The sequence below is a fragment of the Schistocerca nitens genome, chromosome 3 (genome assembly GCF_023898315.1).
Source record: "Schistocerca nitens isolate TAMUIC-IGC-003100 chromosome 3, iqSchNite1.1, whole genome shotgun sequence".
Classification (NCBI taxonomy): Eukaryota; Metazoa; Arthropoda; class Insecta; order Orthoptera; family Acrididae; genus Schistocerca; species Schistocerca nitens.
The window spans coordinates 648,413,389-648,428,906 of NC_064616.1; the positions used below are offsets into that span (position 1 = coordinate 648,413,389).

At 39.2% G+C, this 15,518-nt stretch overlaps 1 protein-coding gene across 2 annotated transcripts in view; it reads left to right on the forward strand.

The window, feature by feature from the left end:
* LOC126248605 (segment polarity protein dishevelled homolog DVL-3) overlaps positions 1 to 15,518 on the forward strand; it is a 130,338-nt gene that overhangs the window by 70,468 nt on the left and 44,352 nt on the right. For both annotated transcript variants that reach the window (XM_049949743.1, XM_049949742.1), the window contains exon 10: positions 10,969 to 11,055. In XM_049949743.1, the coding sequence (XP_049805700.1) occupies positions 10,969 to 11,055 (87 nt within the window). The remainder of the gene's footprint in view (positions 1 to 10,968; positions 11,056 to 15,518) is intronic.

Sequence of the window (15,518 nt, forward strand, 5' to 3'; positions counted from 1 at the left end):
AGGTTTATTTCGTTTCTTGTAATATGCTATGGCTAGTTTTAAAGTGATGATCTGTTCTGCACAGCTTCTCCAGGGTCTGAAGCCTCCTTGGCATTCACCTAATTCTTCCTCTAGTTGTTCTTTGATCCTTTTGTATATGATTCTGGAGAAAATCTTGTATGTGCAGTCTAAGAGAGAGAGACCTTTGTAATTATCTGGGCTTCTTTTATCTCCTTGTTTGTGGAGTGGGTGGATTATGGATGTGGTCCAATGTTCGGGAAACTTTTCTGTTGTCCAGATTTTTGTTAGGGCTATGTGTAAGTATGTTCGAACTGTACCTCTGGCATATTTCCACATTTTTCTGCATGCCTTATAATTTTTTATATCTCTGAGTGCTGTTTCCGCCTCTTGGATTGTTGGAGGATTTATGAGATCAGATGGAGTCTTGATGGGTGTGTCTGTATTAATTGCTAAAAGTTCCTGGGATTCTTCACAATTCGAAAGTTTACTAAATGCTTTTGCCATGATTTTGGCATTTTCCTTGTTATTATGTGCCATTTTTCCATCTTCCCTTTTCAGCATTAACGTGGGAGGGGCAAATTTTTGTAATTGTCTTACAAACATTTTGTAAAAGTCTCTGGAACTGGTTTTGTGGTAATATTCTTCTATTGAGTGAATTAGATCTTTCTGTGATTGTCTCTTGGTTTGGCTGATAATTTGTGTGAACTTTTTCCTGATATTTTTGAGGTTGGTTGCATTTTCTTCTGTGTTGTGTGTTTGAAATTTGTAACCATGCACGATGTCTTTCTTCATAAATTTTGTCACATTCTGAGTTCTACCAGACATGTCTTTTACGTGGGTTCAATGGGGCTCAATTTTATGCTTGTTGCCTGAGAATTTGAACCAGTCCTTCTAAATCATCTGTCAGTTTTATGTTTTGTGTGACTTCACTATATTTAGCATTTCTAATTAATTGGTGGGAATCGAAGTTACTCTTTCAGTTCGTTTATTGCACTTTGGTTTCTTTTTTAATGGTGTGAACTTAATTTAGACTTTGATAATGTAATGATCTGAACCTGTATCTACCCCTCTTAATACTTTTTAACATCGTAGACTTCTCCGTAGAAGAATTTGTCCATAAATACATGATCCAGCTGCCATTCTCCTTTATCTCCAATCATGATGTTTCCAAGATTTAAGTTTGTTTGGCCTCCTTTTGAAGTATGTGGACTTTGAGATCAGTTTGTGTTCCCTACAGAGTTCAACAAGTCTTTGACCATTCTTATTTGTTTGTTTATGTTTAACCCATTTCCCAATGATATCCCAGTATTTCTTTTCTCTTCAGAGTTGGGCACTGAAGTCCCCTAACAGGATCTCAACATTGTTAATATTTACTTGGTTTATTGTTTGGCCAATGAGATCCCAAAACTTTTCCACTTCTTTCCTATTCTTTGTTATAAAATTCTTCTCGTTAGTAGGGGCATGGACCTTAATGATGGTATAAATTTTTTTGGATGCTTTTAAACTCAAAGTTGCAATTCTCGGGAAGATGGCTTGAAAATCGATAATTGAATCTATTATTTTCACATTGACTAGAAACCCAGTTCCAAATTGAGGACATTTTTTCATAACCCTTATTCTAGGTTTCCCATTGTAAATTCTGTAACCTTGTGATTCGAATGGTTCTTCTGTAGTATTTCTCATTTCCTGGAGTCCTGCTACCAAAATTTTCTGTTTATCTTATTCATCCGTCAACTAATTTAGTTTTCCTGCTTTAATTAGAGAATTAATATTATGAGTTGCAATGTAGTTGATCTGATCTTGTTTGATCCTGTTCTTATGAACTGGCATAAGAATGGATGGTTGCTAATGCTCAGACTCATTGACGCCTTCTAGACGGCTACCCACTGAATCCGATGTAGCCTTCTCCTGCATTCTTGGACAGGACGGTGGAAATTTTTTCCTAAAAGACCGTTACATGGTTGACTTATGAAGGTAGTTAACCTTGGGTGGAGCAAGCTCCGATTTACAACTATGGTTGTCAACCGCAGAAGCACAATCGTAGATTTCCTCCTAACCCACTAAGGTATCATTTTCCCACCAATACTCAGGTGGCTGATTGCAGTGGTTTCCCATTGGGCGATGGGGTTGCCATGTCCCTATGTCAAGTAAATTAATTATTAATAATAGTTATATTTCTGAACCCTTTCTTGATAACAGTCCCCTAAATTGTGATTTATTGATGTTACTGAAGCTAGAGTTTGTATGAAACAAGAAAGGACAAAATTAATATGAAAAATTACAAGGAGACAGTATGTCTGGCCAGTACTTATCCTTCTGGAGACAGAGTTGCTGTATTGCTGATGTACACATTAAAAGTAGAAAAAACCTGTAACTAACTTTCGGCACTCATTGAGAGTCTTCTAGGACATAAACGGGGTGTACACACCCTGGGAGATCCCAGAAAAAACTGGGATTTTTTTAGAATTCTATTAATTTTTCATTGTTTTAGTTTTCAGGTAAATTTTTGTAATTTTGACTTACAAGAACAGATACTGTAATTAAGAATTTTACTTTAGCCCGCTGTTGCAGAATAATACTGCAGTGATAAAACATCAATGAGAGAGTAACACCAAAATAAAACTTTGCTTTTGATGAGTGTGATGTTACAACTGTTTACAATTTTAACAGGCTGCGGGAAAATGTTGTGAATGATGATTTGAGAAGCGTTAATTAGAAAATTTCCTTTTACGCAAGATGAGTTATGTTACATGTGAGAATGTGCGATGAATTACTTAAATCACGGAGTGTTTGACTGTCATTCAAAACTGAACATTTTGAGGACCACCCACTTAGAAAGACCAGGGTTTATGCCATTTTTTAAAATTTTTCTGGGTCACTTGTGTTTGACATATTTTAAAAGGTAACACACAGTATAAATGACCAAGGCTCAAGGTTAATTTTTCATATTTGTATTAGTTCTTTCGTAGATTACAAATTGTGCAATAACGATGACAAAAAATATAATTCTCCTTAAAGAAAATGGGGGGGGGGGGGGGGTGGAGTGAGTTCTTGAGAAGTTTCACACGTAATTGGCTTTTTTATGGAAAGTTCAAAGTGCTCTGCTTGACAATTCAGCTAGGTAACCCACAAAATGTTCTGTTCACAGCAGTGAAATTTGTAATCGTGCTTGTCAGAAACATTCAGCTGCTGCAATTTAAGCTGTGCTTTTAGGATCCTGCCTAACCACACCCTCGGAAGAAAATAACAAAAAATTTTTGATGGCCATTATTATATGTGAAAGCTTAGCTTTTCTTGTAGCTATATTGACTTTGATTATTTGCATGTTTGCGCTATTTAACAGGGATTTTGCTTGCCTGACTACATCATATGTCCTATGCTGTGAATGTCTGCTGTCATTGACTGGTGAGATTACGTGACACGAGCCATACTGGCTGACAAAAGTGCATTTTGCAGTGCATTCACAATTTTGGTGCTTCGGAAGCCACTATGCTGTATTGTGCTTCGGAAGCCACTATGCTGTATTTGGTAGAATTTGTATTTATACTTTCGAAAAATATGCAATGTATGTGTTGCTGCATATTGGAGATCTTTCCAACACACAATCGTTTTGTTGCTGGGTTGCATTTCCAAAAGTGCTGGGAAGTTCGATGTTGGTGTATAAAACCTTTTATCATTCAAAGGATTGGTAAGTTTTACAACTCTGAGGGAAAGTATATTATCACTTAACATTGAAAAAAAAAATGCACTTTCACCTGGGAAAATATGTATTTTCACCCCAGAAAAAGTGCTTTTAACTGTGAAATCTGGGAAAAGTTGTGATGATCCCCCCCTCTGTGCATATACCCGCTGGAAAAACGAAAGAAAGAAAAATATCTGTAGGGTTTTGTTTTGAAGAAAATTAAATAGGATTTAGCAGCACCACAAATTCACCTAACAAGTTGTGTTCTAGAAGAAGTTACTTTCCCTGGATAACTGAAACTGAGCAAGATAGTGAAGCATTTTGCGCACTGGACTTGTATTCATGGCAATGGTGGTTCAGATCCCCACTCAGATCTTAAGTTTTACATACATACATAGGACATATACCAGCATGGTTTCATTGAAATGGGCACTGCCTGTTTCTGTTCTTATCATTCCTGAGTCAAACGTTGTGCTCTGTCTAATAACTTTGTTGTTGTTGCAACTTCACATCTTAATCTACCTTCTTTTCAAGCCTTAGTTTAAAAAAAGACATGCGATGTTGTTCAGAACAACATATCTGTTGCATCACTGTGGCTCTCAGTAAATTAATGATAAAATAATGTTGAAAAGTCTCTTGGAACACTAAGTGATGATGGATAATGCAATTTTACAGCATGCTTTAATAAGAGGCCAAAGTATTACCTCAGCAGCTGCACAGTTTGTCTGTAGTCCACTTAAAAAGACAAAGTACCAAGCAACTAGAATGTCTTAAGTCTCTCCAGAGGCCTTGAATTTGTTACATCATGGTATACTTTTATCAGAACTTGCAAATTGCAGCGCCAGTGAAGAATTTGTACCATTAGTATAATCATTCATAAAAGATAGAAAATAAACTATGGTCAGAAATAATATAATGAAGAAGTAGTAGAAAAAGAAATATCCATAACATGAAGAATAAATGTTGATTCCCCCCCTCGTGTGGGAATAATTTAAATCTTCCATTAGCATAATCTTGTTTGCTTCCTCATCAAGTTACATTGTAGATAAATCTATTCAGAGTACCTTTGTACCTACTGAATGCGTGTGGAGCTGTATGAATCCCATTGGTTCTCTGTCTGGCTTACAAGGACTGGAATATGTAGTGCCAGCTTTTGTCAAAATTCGCATTTATTTTTGTCAAAAACATTTTGGCACAAGTTTAAAAGGCTGTCACACTACACGAGTGAAGACAAAGCTATAGTGCTTTGAAATTGACAGTTTACAAAAGTGCCGATTGGGGAACTTTTTGAGTGGAATGTTTGCTTTTGCAAAAAGTGTAACGGTTCTCTTCTGAAATGGCCTTTGTTTTTTTCTGTATTTAAGCTTTCAACAAATGATTGTTCTGTTGAGAAGCAGCAGCATTTTCCGACTGATGAACTGAATTAAAGTGTTTCTTGACATTATTTTTCTTTTCTAACTGATTTTTCTTTTCTAACCGGATTAAATGATTACATAATCTGAAAAATATTGGTTTCAACCTTTCATGGGCATTCATACTCGTGACCCTATACTTGACAACGCTACAAATAGAACTGACAAGGCACTTAGCATAGAATTAGAACTGGAAATAAATCTATTCAAATTTTAGGAGAAGAATTTCAGTTTGGTTGAAATACATGGGAAGTTCTGTTTTCCAATCACTATAATGCTGAGTGCAAAAATTATATACTGGCAGACAACCATGAGCATAAACAAACTAGAATTCTGTCTTCCGGAGGGGACAGGAGCAATGTGAGGGAAATGAGCTCCATCTCCCTCTCGCGGTCTACATCCGTATTCTGTGAAACCAAAACTGACACATTGTCACAGGGACCACTGATTCCTTCTAATGTCATGAGTTTCATAATCAAAATCCATGATGGACCAGGGTCAGTCCTTTCACTCATTCCAAAATAAGAAAAGAAAACGAGCAAAGCACAACACAATGCATTTGGGAACAGCTACCATGCAGTTGCTTGTTGAGGTTGGCAGCATATTGTTAAAGGCTTGACCTCTAGTGTTATTTGCTGCAACCACAGTTCAAGACACCCACCACTTAAAATTGGCACATTAAAAGTGTCCACATTATACCAACTTTTGAACTTGAGCTAGCAAACAAGTGTAGGCATTTCTTTGTTCCAAGAAGCTAGGTCCAACAGCCAAGTACTATGTTGAATTATGTGACATATTTTACAGGCCATTCAGCCACCCATAATTGCCATTGCAGCATAGCATGGAGTGCACTGATATATTAATATGTTCATGCACTTTTTATTTTGCAGACACATTATTATGAACATTATCTTTCCAAATTAGGTTTCACCAGCTTATATTCAATGCCAGTAACCAAAAATTGGTTATGTTTTCAATATTTATGTGCAAGAAAATAGTTATTTAAAACACTCTTTGAAGCGGGGGTGGCACGCACGAGGGAGAAACTGGCCGTACAGGTGAAGTTGCTGTTGGAACTGTACAAGTCTGTCACACTTTTGGTAGTCCCTCCATTGCAGTAGGTAGTGCAGGCCATTGGCTCATTGCACTGATGGGTCTGCAAATTGTGAAATCATACAAAGATGAGTCTGACAAGAAACAAACTATTTGCTTTTAAACAGCATCACAAATCACTTTAGGGATACCACATGTTTATTGGTGGGTGGTAATCCAAGTGTACTCCAGACTTCACTGTACATAGCTGTTGCACCAGTTGCCACAATCCACCCCATAAGTTAAACAGTGTATTGAGATTGTGCAATCACTAATATACCGTTGTGGCTGATTCTCTTGACATTATTGTGATTTCATTGCAATTTATTGTGTCATCTTTTAATATTTAACTGTTCTTTAGAAGTTTGTAATGATTGCATTCAACATGCGTCCATCAACATCGGATGCCCAGTCAGGATCTGGCATTCACTTCATTTCCATATATTGTAGGGCTCCTCTCAGCCAATGAGACATGAATACTACAATTCACATCACCTGGCTGTCATGTTTACGGTGCCACGTCACTGAAAATAATCAGCCCCACCTGCAATAACCCCAGTTGGGCACCGGTGCACAATGTTACGCAGTCTTATCAATAGAATATTGTATGCTGCATATATTGTATAGGTATTACACTCTGATCAAATAGTTTATTTGGATACAATTCATCAAGAAATAGTGTGTATTAGGTAATATTAAATTTCCTCGTATTGAGGCAGAATTCCTATGTATATTAGCATTTACCACAAAATGCCAATTTCTCAGGTCCTGAGTTAACCCTGTAACTGCTCTGGATGTGGTAACACATGCCTTTGTACCTGTCCCTGTGTGCTCTGATGAACGTGTTTACATGTACCACCAGTCCTTCTACCTGAACGTTTCTACGTGTAGACACGTTTAGAGTACCAGGTAGAAGGACTGGTGGCACGCGTACACACATTCAGAGCACACAGGAACAGGTACAAAGGCGTGCGTTAACGCGTCCAGAGCAGTTAAAGGGTTAAAAGACTGTTTTTATATTAAACACCAAATACAGTACACTATACTTAAAGAGTTGTTCTTTTTCAGTTTATATTTGTATTTGCTACCACTTAGAGTTTGAACCTCTTAATTATTTTCTCCTTTTACCCATCTATTTTCCATAAAATGTATGTAGTTACAGAATTCTAGTGTGTGTCTGCATTAGGTTTCAATGTACTCATTTGGATGCAATGGGCAAGATATATACTCTCCAATCAGTAAGGGCAACTTAACAAGCTTAGGACTTACTTCCAAGAGTTACACCCAAGTACAAAGGAGTCAGAAATGTCCAATAATTTTTCATATTTTCAGTTGATTTGTTTTGGAAAGTTCCAGATTTGATGCCATAGACTTCACTACAATCGCAATCTTATTGTGCTTTTTAATTGTTTATGCAGATTATGCAATAACCAATTATTAAAATTTCAGGGAAGTCACAGGCATATGTCTGTGGTGTGAAGAAGTTGGACTGTGTGCAATACTGCTGTTATAATAGTACAAAATGTTGCTCATCTGGGCTTCAGCCTCCTGTCACTTTTGTTTGAATAATGCTCTGCTTTCATAAAATTGTCGTCTAGGTGTGTGTTGCTACTAAATTCTCTGGAGCAGGAAGGAGTACATATACCCCAAGACAGTTTGTCTTCATGTATGATGCTTTTATACAATACCATAGGAAAATATAAAAGGTCGTATCTGACTGCACAAGCCAGTGTTATACGAGGGCAGTTCAATAAGTAATGCAACACATTTTTTTTCTCGGCCAATTTTGGTTGAAAAAACCGGAATTTTCTTGTGGAATATTTTCAAACATTCCCGCTTCGTCTCGTATAGTTTCATTGACTTCCGACAGGTGGCAGCGCTGTACGGAGCTGTTAAAATGGCGTCTGTAACGGATGTGCGTTGCAAACAACGGGCAGTGTTCGAGTTTCTTTTGGCGGAAAACCAGGGCATCTCAGATATTCATAGGCGCTTGCAGAATGTCTACGGTGATCTGGCAGTGGACAAAAGCATGGTGAGTCGTTGGGCAAAGCGTGTGTCATCATCGCCGCAAGGTCAAACAAGACTGCCTGATCTCCCGCGTGCGGGCCGGCCGTGCACAGCTGTGACTCCTGCAATGGCGGAGCGTGCGAACACACTCGTTCGAGATGATTGACGGATCACCATCAAACAACTCAGTGCTCAACTTGACATCTCTGTTGGTAGTGCTGTCACAATTGTTCACCAGTTGGGATATTCAAAGGTTTGTGCCCGCTGGGTCCCTCGTTGTCTAACCAAACACCATAAAGAGCAAAGGAGGACCATCTGTGCGGAATTGCTTGCTCGTCATGTGGCTGAGGGTGACAATTTCTTGTCAAAGATTGTTACAGGCGATGAAACATGGGTTCATCACTTCGAACCTGAAACAAAACGGCAATCAATGGAGTGGCGCCACACCTACTCCCCTACCAAGAAAAAGTTTAAAGCCATACCCTCAGCCGGTAAAGTCATGGTTACAGTCTTCTGGGACGCTGAAGGGGTTATTCTGTTCGATGTCCTTCCCCATGGTCAAACGATCAACTCTGAAGTGTATTGTGCTACTCTTCAGAAATTGAAGAAACGACTTCAGCGTGTTCGTAGGCACAAAAATCTGAATGAACTTCTCCTTCTTCATGACAACGCAAGACCTCACACAAGTCTTCGCACCCAAGAGGAGCTCACAAAACTTCAGTGGACTGTTCTTCCTCATGCACCCTACAGCCCCGATCTCGCACCGTCGGATTTCCATATGTTTGGCCCAATGAAGGACGCAATTCGTGGGAGGCACTACGCGGATGATGAAGAAGTTATTGATGCAGTACGACGTTGGCTCCGACATCGACCAGTGGAATGGTACCGTGCAGGCATACAGGCCCTCATTTCAAGGTGGCGTAAGGCCGTAGCATTGAATGGAGATTACGTTGAAAAATAGTGTTGTGTAGCTAAAAGATTGGGGAATAACCTGGTGTATTTCAATGCTGAATAAAACAACCCCTGTTTCAGAAAAAAAATGTGTTGCATTACTTATTGAACTGCCCTCGTAGTTTGCCTACAGTTGTATTTAGATAGTTTGACTCCAGACAAGGAAGCATGCAAGGTTCTCGGTAATTGTTCAATGTAATAAATGGTGGGTGGTTATGGTGCAGGAAAAATAGTTTTAAAAACTGCAGAATTTTAGTTGGAAGTCTTACAGATATTATCAGGTGTCTTTGTATCGCTGAAGATGTGCTTATAATACAGGCCACATGTTGTTGTTGTTGTTGTTGTTGTCTTCAGTCCTGAGACTGGTTTGATGAAGCTCTCCATGCTACCCTATCCTGTGCAAGCTTCTTCATCTCCCAGTACTTACTGCAACCTACATCCTTCTTAATCAGCTTAATGTATTCATCTGTTGGTCTCCCTCTACGATTTTTACCCTCAACGCTGCCCTCCAATGCTAAATTTGTGATCCCTTGATGCCTCGGAACATGTCCTACTAACCAGTCCCTTCTTTTTGTCAAGTTGTGCCACAAACTCCTCTTCTCCCAAATTCTATTCAATACCTCCTCATTAGTTATGTGATCTACCCATATAATCTTCAGGATTCTTCTGTAGCACCACATTTCGAAAGCTTTTATTCTCTTCTTATCCAAACTATTTATTGTCCATGTTTCACTTCCATACATGGCTACACTCCATACAAATACTTTCAGAAAAGACTTTCTGACACTTAAATCTATACTCGATGTTAACAAATTTCTCTTCTTCAGAAACGCTTTCCTGCGAATACAAATAATAATGCACCTTAAAGCAAGCACACTTTGTGACTGTAGTTCTTAATAGATAAATTTTGGTAGTATGGAACAGAACGCCCATGCATAGTAGAGATTCATTCTCTGCACTACCAAATACTTAGTTGAATTAAAAAAAACTCTGCTCTCACAGTTACTAAGAGTTTTCATTATCTTGAATGTTGTTTACTGATTGTCCACATTTTGTTGTTCTTGGGAATGCAGGCGTCTCCTTACTTCCGAGGAGCATGTAGCTCCATCCTAGGCACTGAATTTAATTTTAGCTATGGGCTGGTATATTTTTGATTGCTCAATGTGTTAGCATTATTGGCACATTAAATCTGGTGAGTGGTTGTAAGATGTTTGTAAAATTTAGTGCAAGTGACAACTTCCTGCCAGAAGCTCATGTTCATGCCTTAATAAGGCTAGTGATATTTTGTAGATTCCTAAGCTCATCCTCCACCCAACTATTCCCTCATCTCCCACTACAGATCCATTCCAGTGGTGCCTGTTGACAACTTTTTGAGTGAATGCTCTTTATTTACAGTAAACAATTATAGCTAATGAATATTCCCATATCCACAACCTGACTCATATTCAGGAGGTGATGAATTTCATATTTCCATACACAATTTTAACTGTAATGTCCATAAATCAATTGATGCAAATGTGGGAACAGCTCCTTAAATAGGGTCACATCCAATTTCCATCCCCATCCTTGTCCAATCAGTATTGATAATCTCCCTTTTCATCTGACATTAAAGTTTAACTTTTCAGCCTTAGTACACACTCTGCTTTTGGTAGTTAGGTTTACACTGTGTTTTTTTTTTTTTTTTTTTTTACAAGCTTCAATGCACTGTTCGGTGTAAGTTTTATGATTATTGGATGCTAGGTTACAGAAGTTCTGCAACTACAATATTCACATATGTGTCAGTATGGTTTATCAATGTTACAAATACTTCAAATTTATTTTCAGGAGAATCATTCCCTGTGCGACCACCATCAGTGACTACCCTGACTTCAACCAGCTCATCCATCACATCGAGTATGCCTGACACTGAACGTAAGGCTTTTTGTGTAATTCTTTATCCTACAGTACACTGAAACTAATAATAATAAATAAATAATAAAAAAAAACTACACGGTTCTATAAAAGAATGTTGACATGTACTTGTGTCAAGGTTCTCCAATACAGATTTTTGGCATAATGCTTTTGTTTGCTGTTGTGACGGTGTGGGATTCAGTGTCACCGTGTACACTATTTATTGTTCATGAAACTTTGAGGCACTGTAAAAGAATAGTCAAAATGAATAAAGCTGAGTTTCCTAGTTACCGCCATGGAAAACTAACCAGTCTTGAATACTGAAAAATCAGAATTTTGTGAATCTGTCATGTGAACAATACGATTATCAACTCATTGTGGCATCAGATGTGCATCCAAGCAATTGCATTCCAGATTGCGTATGAATCTAAAGCTCAGTTGAAGACATAACTAGCCAATTATCACAAGTAAATAGCTCTGCAAAAATCATAGATAGGCAGTGGAATACCACTCTGGGAGGAATTTTTCGTAGGAAATTCCTCATTTCGAGGCATGATGATAAGTAAAATGAGGGAAAGGGTACCACTTACCTGTAGGTGATTGGTGCATAGCATACAGAAATATGTAATAGGAAACAGCTAACCAAGTTTTTGAGCTCTTCCTCTTTTTCTAGTGAGAGAATACGCGCGCGCGCACACACGCACGCACGCACACACACACACGACACACTTGAGGTAGCAAAAAGACTGATTATTAAATATCGATTATCAAAAGTAGTTATTTGGATAAATGGAGGTGAAGAGTAGTTTGGGAAGGGCGTATGAGGGGAGGATGAGGTACCAGGGTAGTGCAAGGCATGTCTTTTGTCAGATGACTAAACAACAGCACAGCAAGACAAAAAGTGGTAAGGAGGGGAAGAAAGGAGAGGAAGGTGGTAGTGAAAAGAGAGACAGCGTGGAGATAAAGGGGAGAGGGAGGGAGGGAGGGAGAGAGAGAGGGGGGGGAGGGAGGGAGAGAGGAGGGGGGGCGGCGAATCTACATGGGAGGGGGGGGGGATGGTGGGAGAAGGAAGTACATGATCTGGATGTGGAAGGAATGGTGTGTACAAAAGAGAAAAGCTAAGTGAGGAAGTGGGAAACAAGTTATCAGAGAATTAGGCCAGGTGGGATTGCAAGAGCACATGATATGCTGGAGAGACAGTATAGGAATATAGGTAGGTAATTCCCCTGTGGAGTGATATTGGGTAGTAATGGGGGCAGAGTATTCATTTTCAGTTGGTTCATGAGGATGGAATCATGTTGTATCTGTCGTCTGCTTACACAAAAGCAAAGCAGCAAGTATTCAACTTTTTCTGTGTCTTTCTCAACTCCATGTGTGTTCTCCTATTTAAGAGGTGTAGTAACACGTTTTTGTAACTGTCAAGTGCAAATTCAGGCAGTCTCTAGCAAAGTTGTCATTGTCTCTCTCTCTCTCTCTCTCTTTTTTTTTTTTTTTTTTTTTTTTTTTTTTGAACGGCTAGCTCGGTAAGCCATCAGCCTCCATTGGTGACAGGTCAGGAAGACAGCAAGTTCCTTGTTTAGGTTTTCTTGTATGCTTTAGCATTTAACTTCTTAAGTTGTTATGCTAGGATGGATAGTACGTGCTAGGATGGATAAGATGTTTGTATAGTGGGTGCAGATTCAGTAGGAGCTGGTCACAGTTTGCGAACTGCAGAAGGCAATTTTGGCTATGGCCCTAGGTCTTCAAGCTGCTGCCTCAGGGTGTGTGTGTGGGGGGGGGGGGGGGGGAGAATCCTGCACTTCACTCATAGAACACCTCAGGTATCACTTGTTTAACCCATGGAACATACAGTCATCTGCAAGAAGTGGCTCACGTTGGCACCAGTAACATCTGCTGCTTGGATTCTGATGCCATTGTCATGCAAGCAGAGCTCACAATTTGCAGCATTGTTCTTAGAATTGATCTGAATCCTTTAGCTTGGAGCAGAGTGGAGTGTGGAGGGTCTCAACAAAAACTTCATCAATGCTGCAGATTTCTGGACCTGCGTTGTTGAGTGGAGAATTTTAGGATATGTGTACCAGAGTAGTGGAGTGCTCATGGCAGTTTTTTTAGGCTAGGCAGTAGTTCGAGGTACTCTGATGAATACTTGCCATTCATCATACAGATAATGAAATCAGACTGTGTTGAGAGTAAAGGTGCTTGGATTGTCAAAATTTTATCAATAAACTGTCGAAATATTCATAACAAAAGTTCCCAAATTTTCTGCCGTCCAAGAAATTTGTTGTGCTCAGTTTATTCTCAGGACCAAGTGCGCCGGCCGCTGTGGCCAAGCGGTTCGAGGTGCTTCAATCTGGAACCGCACTGCTGTTATGGTCGCAGGTTTGAATCCTGTCTCAGGCATGGAGGTGTGTTATATCCTTAGGTTAGTCAAGTTTAAGTAGTTCTAAGTCTAGGGGACTGATGATGACCTCAGATGTTAAGTCCCATAGTGCTTAGAGCCATTTGAACCATTTGGACCAAGTGCTGACTAAAACACATATAGAAAGCTCCTAAATAATTAGCAAGTCATGGAATGTACATCAGAAGTACAGATTGGACAAGTTAGGAGGGCGGGAGTGTTCATTGCAGTGAAGAAAAATATTCTCTCTATTGAGATCGAATTTGAGTGTAACTGTGAAGTTATCTGGATGCGTATAACTGCTTTAGGTGAAATCGGATTAATTGATGTGTGTTTTTTAATGGCAACCCAATTCTGCAGTGACAGTTCTAGAGTCATTCAAAGAAAGTATAAGCTCAGTAGTGCAGAAATATCTAGATCATGCCATATTAGTTTTGAGCAACTTCAACCCACGGACTATAGGCTGGGATGTCTATGGAACCATTGCAGGCATACAGTCAGCCAGTCTTGTGAAGTGCTTTTGAACACAGTTTGCTGAAAACTGTCTTGGGCAGTTAATTCAACAGCCCACATGCAACGGAAATATTTTAGACCTTGCAGCTACAATCAAGCCTCACTGTATTAGTTTCAGTAGAGGCAGGGACTAGTGAGCATGGTGTCATCACAGCAATGATGGTTACTAAGGCTAATAAATTGGTCAAGAAGGCGAGGAGAATATTTTTGCTAGAAAGAGCAGATAAGCAGTTATTAGCATCCCGCTTAGCAAATGAATGGACATAATTTAGCTCCATTATATGATGGATGTAGAGGAAGTACGGGGAAAGATTAAACAGATTGTAAATCATGGACTGCAAAAGTACGTGCCGAGTAAGTGGATGCAGGACAAATGTTAATTAGAGGATATCACCAGGAGAGCCCCAGGAAAGTGTGGAAGGACTGCCCTTGTTTTCTATATATGTAAACGATCTGACAAACAGGGTGAGCAGTGTTCTGTGACGGTTTGTTTATGAGACTGTAGTACACGAGGTGTGATCAAACAGTAACAACAATTTTTGTTTTTCTTAAGGAATCTTTATTTATTCATCATCATCATCAACAACAACATCAACTTTTTCCCCTTCAAAGGAAACCCCCTCAGATATAATACTCTTGTGCCAGTGTTTCTTTTAATCTTGGAAGGACTTCTGGAACTCACTTTTCATTATGGTTTTCACCTCCTTCAGTGATTCTGTTTTTATCTCATAAGTGGTGGCCAAACGACGTCTGTTCATGGTTCTCTTCAGCCTGCTGTGGCAGTTTGAGTCATTAAAAAACACCTGTGGTCAGTAGTGTGCAGATACCAAGATCATGCATTACTAGTTGGAGATGACTTTAACCTACTTGTTATAGACTAGGATGTCTGTGGATTCATTGCGGGGGGCACAGACAGACAGTCATGCAACCTACTTTTGATCGCTTTTCTGAAAACTGTCTTGAGCAGCTACTTCTGCAGCCCTCATGCAATGGAAATATCTTAAACCTTGTAGCTACAATTAGGCCAGACCTTATCGACATCATCAGTATAGAAACAGCGATTAGTGATCATGATGTCATTATAGCAACTATGGTTATGAAAGTTAATAAACAAGTTAAGAAGGCTAGGAGAGATTTTCTGTTAGAAAGAGCAGATAAGCGATGATAGCATCTCACACAGACTGTGAAATGACATCACTTAGTTCCAATAATATAGATGTAGAGGAATTATGGGCAAAGTTTAACCAGATTGTAAATTGTGGTCTGGAGAATTATCTGCCTAGTAAGTGGATTAAGGACGGAAAAGACATATCATGGTTTAATAACAGATTCGGAAAATGCTGAGGAAGTGGAGGCTGTTGCAGTCTTGGTTCAAAAGAGAACATGTGAATGACAGCAAGCAAAGGTTAATAGAGATTTGTGCATCTGGGGAAAGATCTGTGTGTGAAGGATACAACTACAACTACCTTAGCAAAAGACCTGATAGGGAATCTGAAAAAATTGTGGTCCTATGTAAAATTGCTAAGTAGGTCTAAGGCTTCCATCCAGTCACTTGTTGACCAGTCTGGTGTGA